Source organism: Oncorhynchus nerka, linkage group LG22 (genome assembly GCF_034236695.1).
Source record: "Oncorhynchus nerka isolate Pitt River linkage group LG22, Oner_Uvic_2.0, whole genome shotgun sequence".
In the NCBI taxonomy this organism is placed as follows: Eukaryota; Metazoa; Chordata; class Actinopteri; order Salmoniformes; family Salmonidae; genus Oncorhynchus; species Oncorhynchus nerka.
In genome coordinates, this window is record NC_088417.1 from 83,286,019 (window position 1) to 83,302,442 (window position 16,424).

Consider the following 16,424-nt stretch of genomic DNA (forward strand, 5'->3'; position numbering starts at 1 on the left):
CACCCGCAACAACGTCGCCTAAGGGCACAAACCCACCATCGCTGGACCAGACAGGACTGGCAAAAAGTGCTCTTCACTGACGAGCCACGGTTTTGTCTCACCAGGGGTGATGGTCGGATTCGCGTTTATCGTTGAAAGAATGAGCATTACACCGAGGCCTGTACTCTGGAGCGGGATCGATTTGAAGGTGGAGGGTCAGTCATGGTCTGGGTCGGTGTCACAGCATCATCAGACTGAGCTTGTTGTCATTGCAGGCAATCTCAACCCTGTGCAATTCAGGGAAAACATCCTCCTCCCTCATGTGGTACCCTTCCTGCAGGCTTATCCTGACATAACCCTCCAGCATGACAATGCCACCAGCCATACTGCTCATTCTGTGCATGATTTCTTGCAAGACAGGAATGTCAGTGTTCTTGGCCATGATTACAGACACCTGTGTCTTTTGACACTATATAAACGAGTCATCCCGCAGTGTTTGTGATTATACCCTGATGAAGACAACTTGGCTGTCGAAACGTTGGTAATTACATTTTTGCATCTGCGCTCCTAGAGTGTGTGGCTCTCTTTTATTTTCAAGTTTTCTACTCCGCTAGCCAGCACCTCGTCTAAATAGGTGTGCGTTTCTTTTTCTTCTAGAGTGTTCTGCCATGGCCAGCGAAGAGCCCGGATCTCAATCCCATTGAGCACGTCTGGGACCTGTTGGATCGGAGGATGAGGGCTAGGGCCATTCCCCCCCAGAAATGTCCAGGAACTTGCAGGTGCCTTGGTGGAAGACTGGGGTAACATCTCACAGCAAGAACTGGCAAATCTGGTGCAGTCCATGATGAGGAGATGTACTGCAGTACTTAATGCAGCTGGTGGCCACACCAGATACTGACTGTTACTTCTGATTTTGATCCCCCCTTTGTTCAGGGACACATTATTCTAATTCTGTTAGTCACATGTCTGTGGAACTTGTTCAGTTTATGTCTCAGTTGTTGAATCGTGTTATAGTCATACAAATATTTACACATGTTAAGTTTGCTGAAAATAAACGCACTTGGCAGTGAGTTTCTTTTTTTTCTGAGTTTAGCATTTTGGAATGAAAATCTTCAATCTGAAGTGTAAAAGCGCAGGAAAAATATGTGCCTAATTCAGAATACCCCAAAAGTTTTCCATAACAGGGAAATGGTTAACAGAGTAAGGGGTTTTCCTTTCCTGTCACATTACAGGACACATTGGTCATATCACAAATGCAATGGAACCTTGTCATTGTAATACTGAAACCTGTTGAAACAAGCATAAATGTTAAGTCATTCTCACAACATCCTGTAATGGGAAATGGTTTGAACATTTCTACAAACTTTGTGGTAAGTGCTCCTTTTTCTCAAACTCTTGTTCAATGATAAGGTTAGTGTTGAGTAAGATGAGTACGTTCTGGCCTCATTTGAAACCAAAACAGTTCATTTGTGTAGACAGGAAGTGTTTTGTATAGGTTACTGGTTTGTTTTTCTCTTCATGGTTGTTGGTACAATAGTAGGAAGAATATATTCTTGTTAAATGCATGTGTGTCTCAGGTTGTTTCACAACAGCAAAGAAATCTGAACATTATTCCAATGTTCAAATGACCAGATCCTTACTCTATTAAAAAAGTGTTTGAATGAAAAAGGTTATATATTCTTCTGTCTGTGTAAATATAGTATACAAGGTGTCAATAATAGCAAGCCTTGCTCATATTCTAATGCTTAGAGCACTGTTTGAGTTGGCATCCCCCACCTCCACAAGCAATTCTCAGAAATTCTCTCATAAGAATGTGATCTGGTGCCATGGCACAAACCCAGATAAAACTTAAAAGGCTGAGCCCCATTATATCCCTGAGAATAGTGTGCTCATAATATGATAATAATCATCTTAAAATTAGAGTTAGGGTTATCCTGGACGTTGCTGAAACATTTACCCGACAATTGTTACAGAGGCACAAAGATCATACCCCCGAGACATGCTATAGCTCTCACCATTACCGATAACAGGGAAGGTTAGCATTCTTTGGGGGGTTTGATATTTATGCCTCTGTAACTTTCTCACTCATTATTATTCATGAGTTATTCATGATTATCCGTAATCATGGTAGCATCCATAATAGAAGTGTTCTAAAACATATTCTATTCTTGGGCACAACATAATCTGAAACACTACCAAAACAAACTGCAAATGCATCCAACAAGTTTGTAGAGTCACAAGCTTGATATAGTCATTGTGTGCTATGAATATGGGACCAAATACTAAACATTTGACTACTTTAATAAAAATATAAGAGAATTTGTCCAAATACGTATGACTAGATACATAAAGTGCTTTCATTCCTGAACAACTTTTCATTTCTAAACAGCTTTGGCTGTAACTAATGGGGATTCTAATAAAATACTAATACTATTATATGTGAAAATACCCTAAAATAAAAGGTGACATCTTTGTACTGTCGCCCCAAAACCTCAGCCAATGTCACTGAGTAAGAATGCAATAAGCAGCTCCAATCTTGAATAGATAATTCCATTTCTCTCTCTCTCTGTGTGTGTGTGTGTGTGTGTGTGTCTCTCTCTCTGTGTGTGTGTGTCTCTCTCTCTCGCTCTCTCTCTCTCTCTCTGTGTGTGTGTGTGTGTGCGTGTCTCTCCTCCCTTCCTTCTGCTCTCCTCTGTCATATTTATACTGACAGTTCAATGAGACAGCTGAGACATTTTGAGTTCCTTGTGTGTGTGTGTGCGCGCCAGGGTCTCACCTCTGTATCTGGGGGCATTACATCGTACACTAGTGTGACTGCTTTGTGAGAAATGGCATACAGCCTATGGATTGCCTTACTCATGCTCCCGGTTCTGGTGCACTCTCAAAGTGGAGAAGAATTGGTTGACAATGGTGAGCTGCCATTCCTCTTTAAGAGTTCTATTTAAATGATTCACTGATTTAATCCTGAAGTCTAAGTGCATTATTTGTGTCCAACACAGTGATGGTGCAACATTAACTGTTCATTCTCATTCTGTACCAAAATGTATTTGACAAAAGGTTTGCTGCTCTTGACCCCATTCAAACCACTGAAATTGTTTTGTTTTGTTTAGTTTAGTTTCGTTTCCTTTCCCTTCCAGAACCCAGAATACTCTGCACCTCTCATCTCAGTGTCTCGGCAGCAAACAGCCTAACCTGCCACCTTGATGATGACACCGATAATGATGATGAAATGGAGGACATAAAAGTCATGAGTCTTTGGTAATAAACCTCCTAGAAGACCACTGAACATCAGTTGTGTTAGTTAGGAGCTTATACAACAAAGGACAAATATCATGGGTGGAAGAACACCCTTACTGCATATTCAGATATCCAGATGTGTAAAATCCTCAAATAGATTAAGAAATTATTTATTGATAATGTGATTTTATTAACATTATGTTTACAGCTACACAGATGACAAAAAGCAACGCTGTTTGAAAGAGAAGGGGAATAATGTCACATTTACGGACCTGGACACTCTGCAATCGTATAATCTCACCGTTCAATTAAAACGAGGTGGCACATTTTGGAAAACAATGAGTTTGAAAAAAATAAGTAAGTTAATCATAATTTCATACCTTCTCACCCTATGGTTTGAATGAAAGTAACATGAGGCATTTTTACATGACAGATATCAATTGCCCTTAACACTTATCCTGTCTTTATTGTCGATCTTTATGTTTCAGTTAAACCCAGGAGTCCTTGGGTGGTGAATGCCACATTTCTGAGGAGCTCCAACCGGGCTCTTATATACATTGGGAATCCATACCTGAACGATTACCTGAAACCCAGCAATCAACTGTTCCAACTTCGCATCTGTAGTGTCAAAAATGCTCTGGTACAATTGCCAAAAGCCAATTTTTCTTGTATTTGTGGATACAAAAGCTTAATTATATTACCATAATTTCCATATCATTGAATCAGAATAGGCAGAATCTACCACACACTCGTGAAGGTGCAGGAGGCAAAATGCAAAACTGGAGAAACAGGAAAAAGTCTCTGCACACTTCCAGCCAGATTTATTTTAATAGAGGCTAAGCTTTCGGTCAGTTGACCTTCATCAGAGAATATCATTCAATTGAGGCTGTTCCGAGGGCAAAAGTGGGTGCAACTAAATATTAGGAAGGTGTCTTATTGTCTTGTTCTTGTTTTACGGTGTACCCTGTTCAAAGGTTAAAAACATAACCTATCAGCCTCTGATCATTGAGGGGGGCGAGTACCTCCATAAGAACACAGAGTATCATGTCAAGGTTCGAGCCAAGCCAAGCGGAGGGTACTTTGATGGCAGTTGGAGTGAGTGGAGCGCCTCTATCAGTTTCAGCACCAACACAGGTAAAAAAGGACATGTATATAAAAAGCATAGCATGATATCTGGACTGTGCAGTTAGGTGGAAGTGATAGAGCAAGGTACAGGAAATGTGAGTCACATGCATCATCTCTCTCCCACTTCCCTACAGAGACAGACGTGCAGGTGCTTTCCTATTCTCTCATCGTGCCCATTGCTTCTCTGCTGTTGGTTACTTTGGCAGTTGGTCTTTTCTGGAGAAAACAGTGAGTATCAAATTGATCTCCTTTCCCTCTGCACATCATATTTTGTGTGTGTGTGTGCATGTCCTCCATGTCATCCTCTGGATGTCTCTCTGTCCTCACAGAATACATTCCTTCATATGGCCAAGCATTCCACATCCCAAACACACACTTCTCCAGATCCCCCAGACCTATGAGCCAATGAAGGTAAGTCCTCTGATATGCACTAGACAGTGAACGATAATGGCCATAATAAGTTATGAGGATATTGTTTTATTCCATCTCTTTCCTTTGACACAGCATGGCCCACCTGTGAGCTTTAACCCCGAGGTGTTCAGTGACCTCAACATCCAGCTGGTGGAGCCGGACAAGGAGCAAGACCTTACCTCCCTACCCCCTGACTCTGACTCCCATCGACTCGCTGAGGTCAAAGATCAATACCTCATTCAAGAGCGTGATGGGGATACGACGTCCTGCCATACCACCAGTAGTGGAGGGTCGGAGACGATACTGCTTAGGTGTGAGTCCCCAGGAGTGCACCTCAACGGTGGGGCGAGGAGCAGTAGGAACAGTGGCTCCACCGTGGGGATCCTGGATCTGAGGAGTGACTTTGAGAGTGTGGAGACAGACGACAGTGATGGTAACATTGGTCCTGAGGGGCTAGGTGCTACTCAGCAAGGAGGCAAGGATGAGGCTTATGTCACCATGTCTAGTTTCTATCAGATCCAGTGAGAGAGAGATGGAGAGACAGACAGACAGAGAGGGAGCGAGACAGACAGACGGAATTATCTATTCAAGATGAATTATAGCTGCTTATTACATTCTTACTCTGAGTGACTTTGGCTGCTTTTATTTGAAGTCTATTTAATTCACCGTGACTCAAACTGACTATCCACTGACCCCCAGTATCACGAGACTAGCAGAACTCAATGCACATGTTATTTACAAATGATAGGAGACAGAACAGGAATCATCCTCATTGTGTTTGTTTGGTTTTGTGTTATTAATTTGTTGCTAGTTGCTAAGAAACAAGACAAGGGAGGACTTAAACAACTTGAAATACAATACTGCACCTCCCTTATTATCCTTTCTGTGTTTTCACATCCCATACTATATTAACCCCGTCGGTATACTGACGAGCCACCATGACACCTTGGCGTTATACATACTGCTGCTTCATATCACAGAGATACTCTTTACCATGACAACAGCTGCTAAATAAACCTAGGGCTCTATTCAATCCATATTGCGGAAGTTCAGTGTTACAGCATGAATGAAATATAAAGGTAATGTCCCTGCGTTATCGGAGACTGCATTCATGGTAAACGTTGCATATGTCGGCTCAATCGGAAATTAACCTTCAATTTCTATTGCGCAATATGTTACACTTCAGTGATATGGATTTAATAGAGCCCCTAGAATGTCAATTCCTCAGGGTTTAAACCCTTCTACACATTCTATACATAATTTAATCACAGCTTATGTGTTTGTTTGTCATTATGTTTTACATTTTTTGCACATAAGTGATTGTATTTCCTGCACAGTTACCAGTATATACATCATAGTTTTCAATGCAGAACGCGTTATTATTTTCTTGAACACTTTGTGAGACTTTAGCAGAGCATTAAACATAAAGTCATCATCTGCTTTGTTTTTATTTTACTGTACGATCCGGTATTTGTATATTTTAATCTGACAAATGTGACAACATTATTTGTGTAGAAATGACCACGTTGTTACATTTTGTGTTTAACATTTTTATTAAACAGATTAATTCCACAAACAAATGTAGTTGTATCATTTCCTCTGCTTTCATCATCTCCTGAAATGACTGTACTTTGATTTATCAGTCTTTATGATTTCCCGTGTCTTTATAAAGATATATCTAACATTGGAACTGTGGACCACAGACGTACAGATACATCACATTTAAATTTCTACTATACAGAATATTGGTTGTTTCTGGAGAAAGTGACTGTATAATTCAAATACATATTTTCACACAGCACTAAATATTTACAAGTTATTCATAATCATTTGCATATCATTGGGACATTATTAACATTCGGTGTCAACATGATTTCTATAATGAAATATTTGTTTAAGAAGGCACCTTGAAAAACTGTCCATCAAAAATCATCATAAAGTTATCAACTTAAAACTCACAATTTCCATGCATTTTTCATCATGAGAATGAAATAGACATCACTATCGATGGAGGCGCTGACTCCGCAGTAGTAGTTGAGAAACTCCTCCTTGGTGACCTGCAGAAGGGAAGGATGTCAGACAGACAGCACTCCCTGAACCAGGCCACACCCTCAGTGTCAGATAGAGACAGAAACTCAACATAACCCTGATCAGGCTGAAAACCAGAGGTGAATGGGACAGACAATGTTGTGGGAGAGTTGAGTGTGTCACAACCTTTTGTTTCCTCATCAATGCTTGTTCTTCAGTGCAGATTCAGACATTTTCAGCTAACATCTAAATGCTTAGTTAATCTTGCGACTAAGGTGCAATATCTAACCAGAGAAAAACAAAACTTTGACATCTGCTGGCTGACAGTGAGAAACAGCTCCACCAAGCTACCAGTTCTACTATAATTGTACTACTAAGAAACATACATGTTGTACTGTAACAGTTTGACAGCTCTGACAATTTGACAGCTTTGAGAAATAGGCCTAAAAACTCAAAATGGCTAAGAGCAGTGAAAACACCTTGAGGACAGCCCTAAAGAATTGAATGTAGAGAGTTACACCCCACTAAACTACTGCATCTAGAAAGACAAGTGAGAAGATATACCATGACATCTACCGTGGTAACACTTTATTTGGATAGTCCCAAGTAGATGGTTTGTAGATGTTCAGTAGATGTTGAATAATTGTCACATGTCAAATAACTATAAACTAACCCTTACCATAACTCTTATCCTAACCCTAACCATTACACTAACCCTCATTCTAAACCTAACCGTAACCTTAGCAAGCAGTTTCTTATCGTTTGTTGATAGTATGCCCATCTGTAGATCATGACTATCCAAATAAAATGTGACCTCTGCCATCCATGTCCCAGGAGTAAGTGCTCTTTAGTCTTTACCCTAAACATTGACTCAAGAAGACATTAGTTAATACGTTTCCAGGCACTTTTCATCATGATAATGAAGTAGATATCCATATCAATTGAGGATCTCACGCCTGTATAGCAATTCATACTCTTCTTGTGTGACCTAATATGTTCCAGAAATAAGACATGATATGAAACAGTTTGAGATGGTTCCACAGATATGCAGTATTGTAAATGTCAGGAGCCTAAGAAATGTCTCATGCGTCCAGATAATCTCATTCATATCTGACCGAATAATGTACAGGCTGTAAGTTTAGCAGTATAGGTTTACACTACAGTAGAGGTGGACGATAGTAAGACCCAGAGGAGGCTGGTGGGAGGAGCTATAGGAGGACAGGTTCATCGTAATGGTTTGAATGGAATAAATATGACGTTATCAAACCCATTGCTTTTTAATTTTTTTTGTAATAATTATAATAATAAGTAAGATATACATGGCAGAGGTTTAATCAAGCTAGTCATCTTGATTACTTTCTTATGTCATTCTCTCTGGCACCAAACATTTAAAAAGTGTTGATGGGGACAGAATGCGGTCAGACCATCAGATAATTGGCATATACATTACTCTTACAGAATTTCCACATGGCGAGGATATTGGAAATTGAATGAAAGCTTACTGGATTATAACTTGTTTTTAACTAGGACAGAAGAATTTATAACGGACTTTTCCGACATAACATAGGTACAGCAGATCCCCTTATTGTATGGGACACTTATAAATGTGCCTTTAGAGGCCATGGAATTCAGTAGTCATCTATAACACAAAAGCAATTTAGGTCAAAAGAGTCCATATTAACACAGGAAATGGAAGGACAAACAGTAAAGATAGATAGCAATAAAAACTGTACCATAAGAGGCTCAGAGCAAGTTAGAGGAAAAAGAAAAAAGAAATGGAGGAACTTATTCAAGAAAGATCAAGTGTAATATATTATAAAAATAAAGCGAACTGGATGGAATATGAAAAATAATTTGGTGCATTTTTCCCCAATCTTCAACATAAAACTGCTACCAAAATAAATGTACTGAAACTTGTTACAAATGATGGGAGTCAGTCATGATCCACCGAATGATATTTTGAAAGAGGAAGTACTTTAAGCATATGTTTTCATTTCAGTCTCCTCCATCTCCACTAACCGAAGCTAATTCTATGGATTTTTTCCTCTTAATAATATAAAATTAACATCTGTACAGAAAGACTCATGTGAAGGCCAAATTACAGAGGAGGAACTTCTTGATGCAAGTAAAGCCTTTAAGTCAGGGAAAACTCCAGGGCTGGATGGCATACCAGTGGCAGTATACAAAACTTGTTTGATATACTCAGAGGACCATTATTAGCATGTTTTAACCACTGCTATATAAATGGTAGATTATCAGACACTCAACAAGAAGGTTTGATTTCAATATTACTGAAACAGGATCCAGGTGGTATATACAGTGAGGCAAAAAAGTATTTAGTCAGCCACCAATTGCGCAGGTTCTCCCACTTAAAAAGATGAGAGAGGCCTGTCATTTTCATCATAGGTACACTTCAACTATGACAGACAAAATGAGAAAAAATAATCTATAAAATCACATTGCAGGATTTTTAATGAATTTATTTGCAAATTATGGTGGAAAATAAGTATTTAGTCAATAACAAAAGTTTCTCAATACTTTGTTATATACCCTTTGTTGGCAATGACAGATGTCAAACGTTTTCTGTAAGTCTTCACAACATTTTCACACACTGTTGCTGGTATTTTGGCCCATTCCTCCATGCAGATCTCCTCTAGAGCAGTGATGTTTTGGGGCTGTTGCTGGGCAACACAGACTTTCAACTCCCTCCAAAGATTGATTATGGGGTTGAGATCTGGAGACTGGCTAGGCCACTCCAGGACCTTGAAATGCTTCTTACGAAGCCACTCCTTTGTTGCTCGGGCGGTGTGTTTGTGATCATTGTCATGCTGAAAGACCCAGCCACGTTTCATCTTCAATGCCCTTGCTGATGGAAGGAGGTTTTCACTCAAAATCTCACGATACATGGCCCATTCACTCTTTCCTTTACACAGATCAGTCGTCCTGTTCCCTTTGCAGAAAACCAGCCCCAAAGCATGATGTTTCCACCCCCATGTTTCACAGTAGGTATGGTGTTCTTTGGATGCAACTCAGCATTCTTTGTCCTCCAAACACAACGAGTTGAGTTTTTACCAAAAAGTTATATTTTGGTTTCATCTGACAATATGACATTCTCCCAATCTTCTTCTGGATCATCCAAATGCTCTCTAGCAAACTTCAGGCGGGCCTGGACATGTACTGGCTTAAGCAGGGGGACACGTCTGGCACTGCAGGATTTGAGTCCCTGGCGGCGTAGTGTGTTACTGATGGTAGGCTTTGTTACTTTGGTCCCAGCTCTCTGCAGGTCATTCACTAGGTCCCCCCGTGTGGTTCTGGGATTTTTGCTCACCGTTCTTGTGATCATTTTGACCCCACGGGGTGAGATCTTGCGTGGAGCCCCAGATCGAGGGAGATTATCAGTGGTCTTGTATGTCTTCCATTTCCCAATAATTGCTCCCACAGTTGATTTCTTCAAACCAAGCTGCTTACCTATAGCAGATTCAGTCTTCCCAGCCTGGTGCAGGCCTACAATTTGGTTTCTGGTGTCCTTTGACAGCTCTTTGGTCTTGGCCATAGTGGAGTTTGGAGTGTGACTGTTTGAGGTTGTGGACAGGTATCTTTTATAGTGATAACAAATTCAAACAGGTGCCATTAATACAGGTAACGAGTGGAGGACAGAGGAGCCTCTTAAAGAAGAAGTTACAGGTCTGTGAGAGCCAGAAATCTTGCTTGTTTGTAGGTGACCAAAACTTATTTTCCACCATCATTTGCAAATAAATTCATTCAAAATCCTACAATGTCATTTTCTGGATTTTTTTTCTTCTCATTTTGTCTGTCATAGTTTAAGTGTACCTATGATGAAAATTACAGGCCTCTCTCATCTTTTTAAGTGGGAGAACATGCACAATTAGTGGCTGACTAAATACTTTTTTGCCCCACTGTACTTTTTTGCCCCACTGTATAAAGCTCCAGTCCATTTAAAAAAATGGAGGCCTCTTACACTTCAGTGTTGTGATGCAAAAATTATAGCTAAATGCTTAGAGCATAGAATTAAAAAGGTTTTGTCAGATATTATTCATCCTAATCAGACAGTTTTTTTTACATGGACGATACATTGGAGATAATATAAGACAAGTACTGGAAACAATAGAACAATATGAAATATCTGGGAAACCAGGCCTGGTTTCATAGCTGACTTTGAAAAGGCTTTTGATAAAGTACAACCGCAGTTTATATATAAATGCTTGGAATATTTCAACTTTGGAGAATCTATTATAAAATGGGTTAAAGTATTCGCGCCCATGCTCTGTCGTAACCGGCCGCGACCGGGAGGTCCGTGGCGCGACGCACAATTAGCCTAGCGTCATCCGGGTTAGGGAGGGTTTGGCCGGTAGGGATATCCTTGTCTCATCGCGCACCAGCTACTCCTGTGGTAGGCCAGGCGCAGTGCAAGCTAACCAAGGTTGCCAGGTGCACAGTGTTTCCTCCGACACATTGGTGCGGCTGGCTTCCGGGTTGGATGCGCGCTGTGTTAAGAAGCAGTGTGGCTTGGTTGGGATGTGTATCGGAGGACGCATGACTTTCAACCTTCGTCTCTCCTGAGCCCGTACGGGAGTTGTAGCGATGAGACAAGATAGTAACTACTAACAATTGGATACCACGAAATTGGGGAGAAAAAGGGGTAAAAATTCAACAAAAATAAAATAAAAATATTTTAAAAATGGGTTAAAGTTATGTATAGTAACCCTAGGTGTAAAATAGTAAAGTTTTAATCTGTCAAGAGGAGTAAAACAAGGTTGTCCACTATCGCCACACCTATTTATTATTGCCATCAAAATGTTTGCTGTTAAAATGAACAACAATAAGGGATTAGAAATCCATGGCTTAAAAACAAAGGTATCATTTTACACGGATAATTCATGTTTTCTTTTAAATCTACAATTAGAATCCCTCCACAGCCTCTTAGAGGATCTAGATACTTTTTCTAACCTCTCTGGATTAAAACCAAATTCTGATAAGTGTACAATATTACGTATTGGATTACCGTGTAGTTTACTAATAAAATGGTCTGACGGGGATGTGGACATACTCGGTATACATATCCTGAAAGAAAGAAATGATCTCAGTCCAATAAATCTTAATAGAAAGTTAGCAAAAATAGATAAGATCTTGCTACCATGGAAAGGAAAATACCTGTCTATTTGTGGAAAAATCACCCTGATGAACTCTTTAGTAATATCACATATTACCTATTTGTGTATGGTTTTGCCTAGCGACCTGCTTTTTAAATTATATGAGCAACAATATTCAATTTAATTTGTAATGGCAAGTCAGACAAAATTAAAAGGGCCTATTTATATAATGAATATGAATTCTGAGGGCAGAAATTATTAAATATTAAAGCATTAGAACTCTCACTAAAGGCATGAGTCATACAAAAGTTACACTTAAATCCAAAATGGTTCTCTAGTAAATTAGTAAGAATATCTCACCCCATGTTCAAGAATGGCCTTTTCCCCTTTATCCAGATTACAACCGCTTACTTTCGGTTATTTTAAAATGAAATCTCCAAAATATTGTTATTTTTTAGACAAGCCATAGAAAGTTGGTTGCAATTTCAGTTTAATCCACCTGAAAAGACAGAACAAATAATACAACAATGTTGTGTTTAAACTGAAATACACTAATTGATAAAAAAACAAACATTTTTCAATAACATACAAAAATATATAATCTTTGTAAATTATATCATAAATGGGACTGGTGGAGTTATTTCTTTGCAACTCTGCCTAGATGGCCAGCATCCCGGAGTCGCCTCTTCACTGTTGACGTTGAGACTGGTGTTTTGAGGATACTATTTAATGAAGCTGCCAGTTGAGGACTTGTGAGGCGTCTGTTTCTCAAACTAGACACGCTAATGTACTTGTCCTCTTGCTCAGTTGTGCACCGGGGCCTCCCACTCCTCCCACTGTTCTGTGATGGGAGTGGTACACAGCGTTGTACAAGATCTTCAGTTTCTAGGCAATTTCTCACATGGAATAAATAGTCTTCATTTCTCAGAACGAGAATAGACTGACGAGTTTCAGAAGAAAGTACTTTGTTTCTGGCCATTTTGAGCCTGTCATCGAACCCATAAATGCTGATGCTCCAGTTATTCAACAAGTCTAAAGAAGGCCAGTTTTATTGCTTCTTTAATCAGAACAGTTTTCAGCTGTGCTAACATAATTGCAAAAGGGTTTTCAAATGATCAATTAGCCTTTTAAAATGATCAATTTGGATTAGCTAACACAACGTACCATTGGAACACAGGAGTGATGGTTGCTGATAATGGGCCTCTGTTCGTCTATGTAGATATTACTTTTTTTTTTAATCTGCCGTTTCCAGCTACAGTAGTATTTTACAACATTAACAATGTCGATACTGTATTTCTGATCAATTTGATGTTATTTTAATGGACAAAAAGTTGTTTTTCTTTCAAAAACAAGGACATTTCTAAGTGACCCCAAACTTTGTAACGGAAGTGTTTATTTACCCCAAAAATATATGGGGGATTGGAAATGATACAGACAATTACATTGATGGAAGCACCAATCAATCCGCAATATTAAAGCTGATCCACCCCATAAAAAAAAATAAAAAAACAACAACATGAAAACCACATTTGACTCCGTTCCATTAATTCCATTCCATCCGTTTCAATGAGCCTGTGCTCCTATAGCTCCTCCCACCAGCCTCCTCTGATAAGACCACTATGACCTCTATCCAACATTTCCATATTTTACAACCCCAAGGCCTGAAAGTGACCAGGTCAGTATGGTGTAATGTTATCAGTATTACCTTTCCGTCCTTGTCGTAAGGAGAGTCGAAGCTGTCCAGGAATTTGCGGAATACTTGCTCCTCTGTCCACTCCCCGTTTTGATATTTGGGGTGGTACTTGGCATTGTAAACCCCACTCAGATCTTCAATAGTGATCACCCCGTCACCAGTTTTATCCAGCTTCCTAAAGGCCTGCATGATCACCTCCTTCCTGGCATTGGACATCGGGGGCTGTGATCATAACCAGGACAACCAGAAATAATGGACAAAATTCACAGATTAAATAAGTATGATCAAATGTATCATGTAATTCAGAGGCTTACCCCTACCACTCATATTTACCCTGAGAGTGAGGAGAAATTCATCAAAGTCAATGAGTCCACTGTTGTCCCGGTCAAAACGTTGAAACATTGTCATGGCCTCATCTTTATCAATGAGGACACCGTAGTCATTAAGCCCCTTCATAAACTCCTTCACATCCAATGTACGGTTGTTGTCATCATCCATTATCCTGAATGTTCTGACAGATAAACCATTGAAGAAGAAAAATATATAAATGGGTGCCAGTTGAAGAAAATAATTAATTTCTTGGAGTTTACATTGTCAAAACAATCCTTGCATCTTAGAAGCCAATCTAGAGCTGTCTTCTTGACAGGATTGCCTATAGTACAATGTTGGATCAATCACTACTGCTACTATATCAAACATTTGATGTTGATGACCTGGGCAACACATCATTTGATACAGAACCATTACCTGTGCCCTTCACATAAGAGTATACTAGTCTCTCTCTCACCTGCCCAGACCCTTGATGCCAGAAGAGCCTCGTGCGAGACACTGCATCCTCAGTCGATCCACAGGGTCTGTGCAAACAGACAGCTGGTTTTTGGCGTTCACCGCCATCTCCCGATCATGTCGTGACGTCCCTGCCATGATACCTGCAGTCTGCAGGCAGGTAATCAATTTGCATCACTGATTTGCATGCATACAGTGCAATTTGATGCCGAAAACATAGACACATTTTAGTGATGTATAGTACAGTTTTTGAGTGATGTTGTAGACAAAGATAAATTAAACATAATGCTAGAGCTGGGAGACAAAGCAGGGCCGGCTCTAGCCTTTAGGGGCCCTAAGCAAGATTTGGTTGGGGGCCCTCCCACCTTGCTGCAAAACATTTTAGTGGCCCCCCTAAACAGCAGAGAGATAAAAAGTGCAATTCTAAACATGTTGCCATTGGGCAGAAACAAAATGCAGCAATTTCATAAAAATGTCATGCAATTCTACTCATTTTGCCATGGGGCAGACAGAAAAAGATTCAGTTTCACAGCTAATTTCCTGTAATTTGATCCATTTTACCAATGGGGTGGAGAACTCATTTAGCAGTTTTAAAGCTAATTTCCTGTAATTATACACATTTTGCCATGACTTATGACATGTTATGATATCTGAGTGAGAATTACTAACAAAATCAATGGGGGCTCCCTGGAGGTCAGGGCCCTGTGTGCCTGGTTGGTATTTGGCCATGATTACTTCAAGTTTAGATAGCTGGCTAGACGAACTAAAAACCTAAAAATGGTTAGCTGGCAAGGCTAATTCAGTGACTGTCAGTGACTGACATAAGAGAAAAACCACTGAATGATGTTCAACCAAAATTCTAAATTGCACCTGGTGCATTATCCTATTCTTACTCTCAATAGTAAGTTGAGACCCCGACTGAGTTCATAAAAGAAAACATTTATTTTTTTGGTGGGTTTGTGGCCCCCTAAGCAACTGTTTATGTCGCTTATGCCTGGAGATGGCTCTGTGACAAAGCCTTAGGGAACATGTGTCAAACTCATTCCACAGTAGGCTGAGTGTATGCAGGTTTTCGCTCCTCCCTTGCACTTGTTATTTTATTAGGATCCCCATTAGCTGTTGCAAAAGACCATGAAGCTGGGGTTCACACAGAACATTACATAATACAGGACATTAATTGATAAGAACAGCTCAAGGACATAATTACATTAAAAAAAAAAATGTAAGTCACACATTCCTTACATATCAATACATACACACAAAATATCTTGGTCAATTGATGAATTAAGGTCACTAAATAGTAAAGAACTCCCTTCACCTGATTGTCTAGGCCTTATAATTGAAAGGAATTAACTAAAACCTGCAGACACTTGGCTCTCCATGGAATAAGTTTGACACCCCTGCCCAAACTCGTTTGTTTTACATATTTATATATGAACCTTCCAAAACGTTAAATCCCGCTGAACACGTCCCTGGCGCTTGCTAGCTGAACGGTCAACCTAACCTAGCAAGTATCTTGCATTATGACCGTACTTACAATAAAGTCTGACTGTATACATTTAGATAATTAGATTCCTAAATACCAAACACGTTTTTTCGAGTTTGTTTGCTACTTTATCTGTAGAGGCGAGAAACTTACCGTACAAATTTGTAAAGCAACCTGTAGCCAACACAAACAAAGATCAGCGGCTCCTCTCCCTACCTGCGTTACAGTTTCCATAGAAATGCGGGCTTGCCTTCTCCCCTTGTTCCAGGTCGCCTACTGTAGGTTATAGGCACAGGGCTTGCTCCGACTGACTGACCTGCATCATAAATAACGGATCATTATTTGTAGATTGGTCAGTCACAATTTTCCCATGATACATTACGGGTTTGATCCTCTATTACACAGCCACAGAGTTTCTAAACAAAGATACTAGACCATCATTGTTCTAGGAGCTGCAGTCATACCCAGGTCAGGGCAAGCCAGCCAACAAATAGAAATACAGTGTTCCTTATTGTAATGTAAGGTTACTCAAGTGCACCATAAGTGCCCCTGATCCTGGCTGTACTTT

At 39.9% G+C, this 16,424-nt stretch overlaps 2 protein-coding genes across 5 annotated transcripts; one reads left to right on the forward strand and one right to left on the reverse strand.

Moving 5' to 3' along the window:
- Positions 1 to 2,679: 2,679 nt before the first annotated feature.
- LOC115105871 (interleukin-7 receptor subunit alpha) lies at positions 2,680 to 6,332 on the forward strand. 3 transcript variants are annotated; one of them, XM_029628324.2, is made up of 8 exons: positions 2,680 to 2,889; positions 3,117 to 3,237; positions 3,425 to 3,573; positions 3,705 to 3,856; positions 4,191 to 4,350; positions 4,476 to 4,569; positions 4,671 to 4,752; positions 4,846 to 6,332. In XM_029628324.2, exons 1-8 carry the CDS (start codon positions 2,808 to 2,810, stop codon positions 5,275 to 5,277), a joined length of 1,272 nt encoding a protein of 423 aa, XP_029484184.1. In that variant the 5' UTR covers positions 2,680 to 2,807; the 3' UTR covers positions 5,278 to 6,332. The 3 variants fall into 3 exon arrangements, with proteins under 3 accessions (XP_029484184.1, XP_029484186.1, XP_029484185.1); XM_029628326.2 differs by having other exon boundaries at positions 2,681 to 2,889; positions 3,090 to 3,237; XM_029628325.2 differs by having other exon boundaries at positions 2,831 to 2,889; positions 3,095 to 3,237.
- On the reverse strand, positions 6,287 to 16,197 carry LOC115105872 (calcyphosin-like protein). 2 transcript variants are annotated; one of them, XM_029628329.2, is made up of 5 exons: positions 16,073 to 16,197; positions 14,372 to 14,520; positions 13,918 to 14,095; positions 13,597 to 13,806; positions 6,287 to 6,809 (listed from the first exon to the last, which is right to left on the reverse strand). In XM_029628329.2, exons 1-5 carry the CDS (start codon positions 16,088 to 16,090, stop codon positions 6,708 to 6,710), a joined length of 657 nt encoding a protein of 218 aa, XP_029484189.1. In that variant the 5' UTR covers positions 16,091 to 16,197; the 3' UTR covers positions 6,287 to 6,707. The 2 variants fall into 2 exon arrangements, with proteins under 2 accessions (XP_029484189.1, XP_029484187.1); XM_029628327.2 differs by having other exon boundaries at positions 16,010 to 16,197.
- Positions 16,198 to 16,424: the final 227 nt, after the last annotated feature.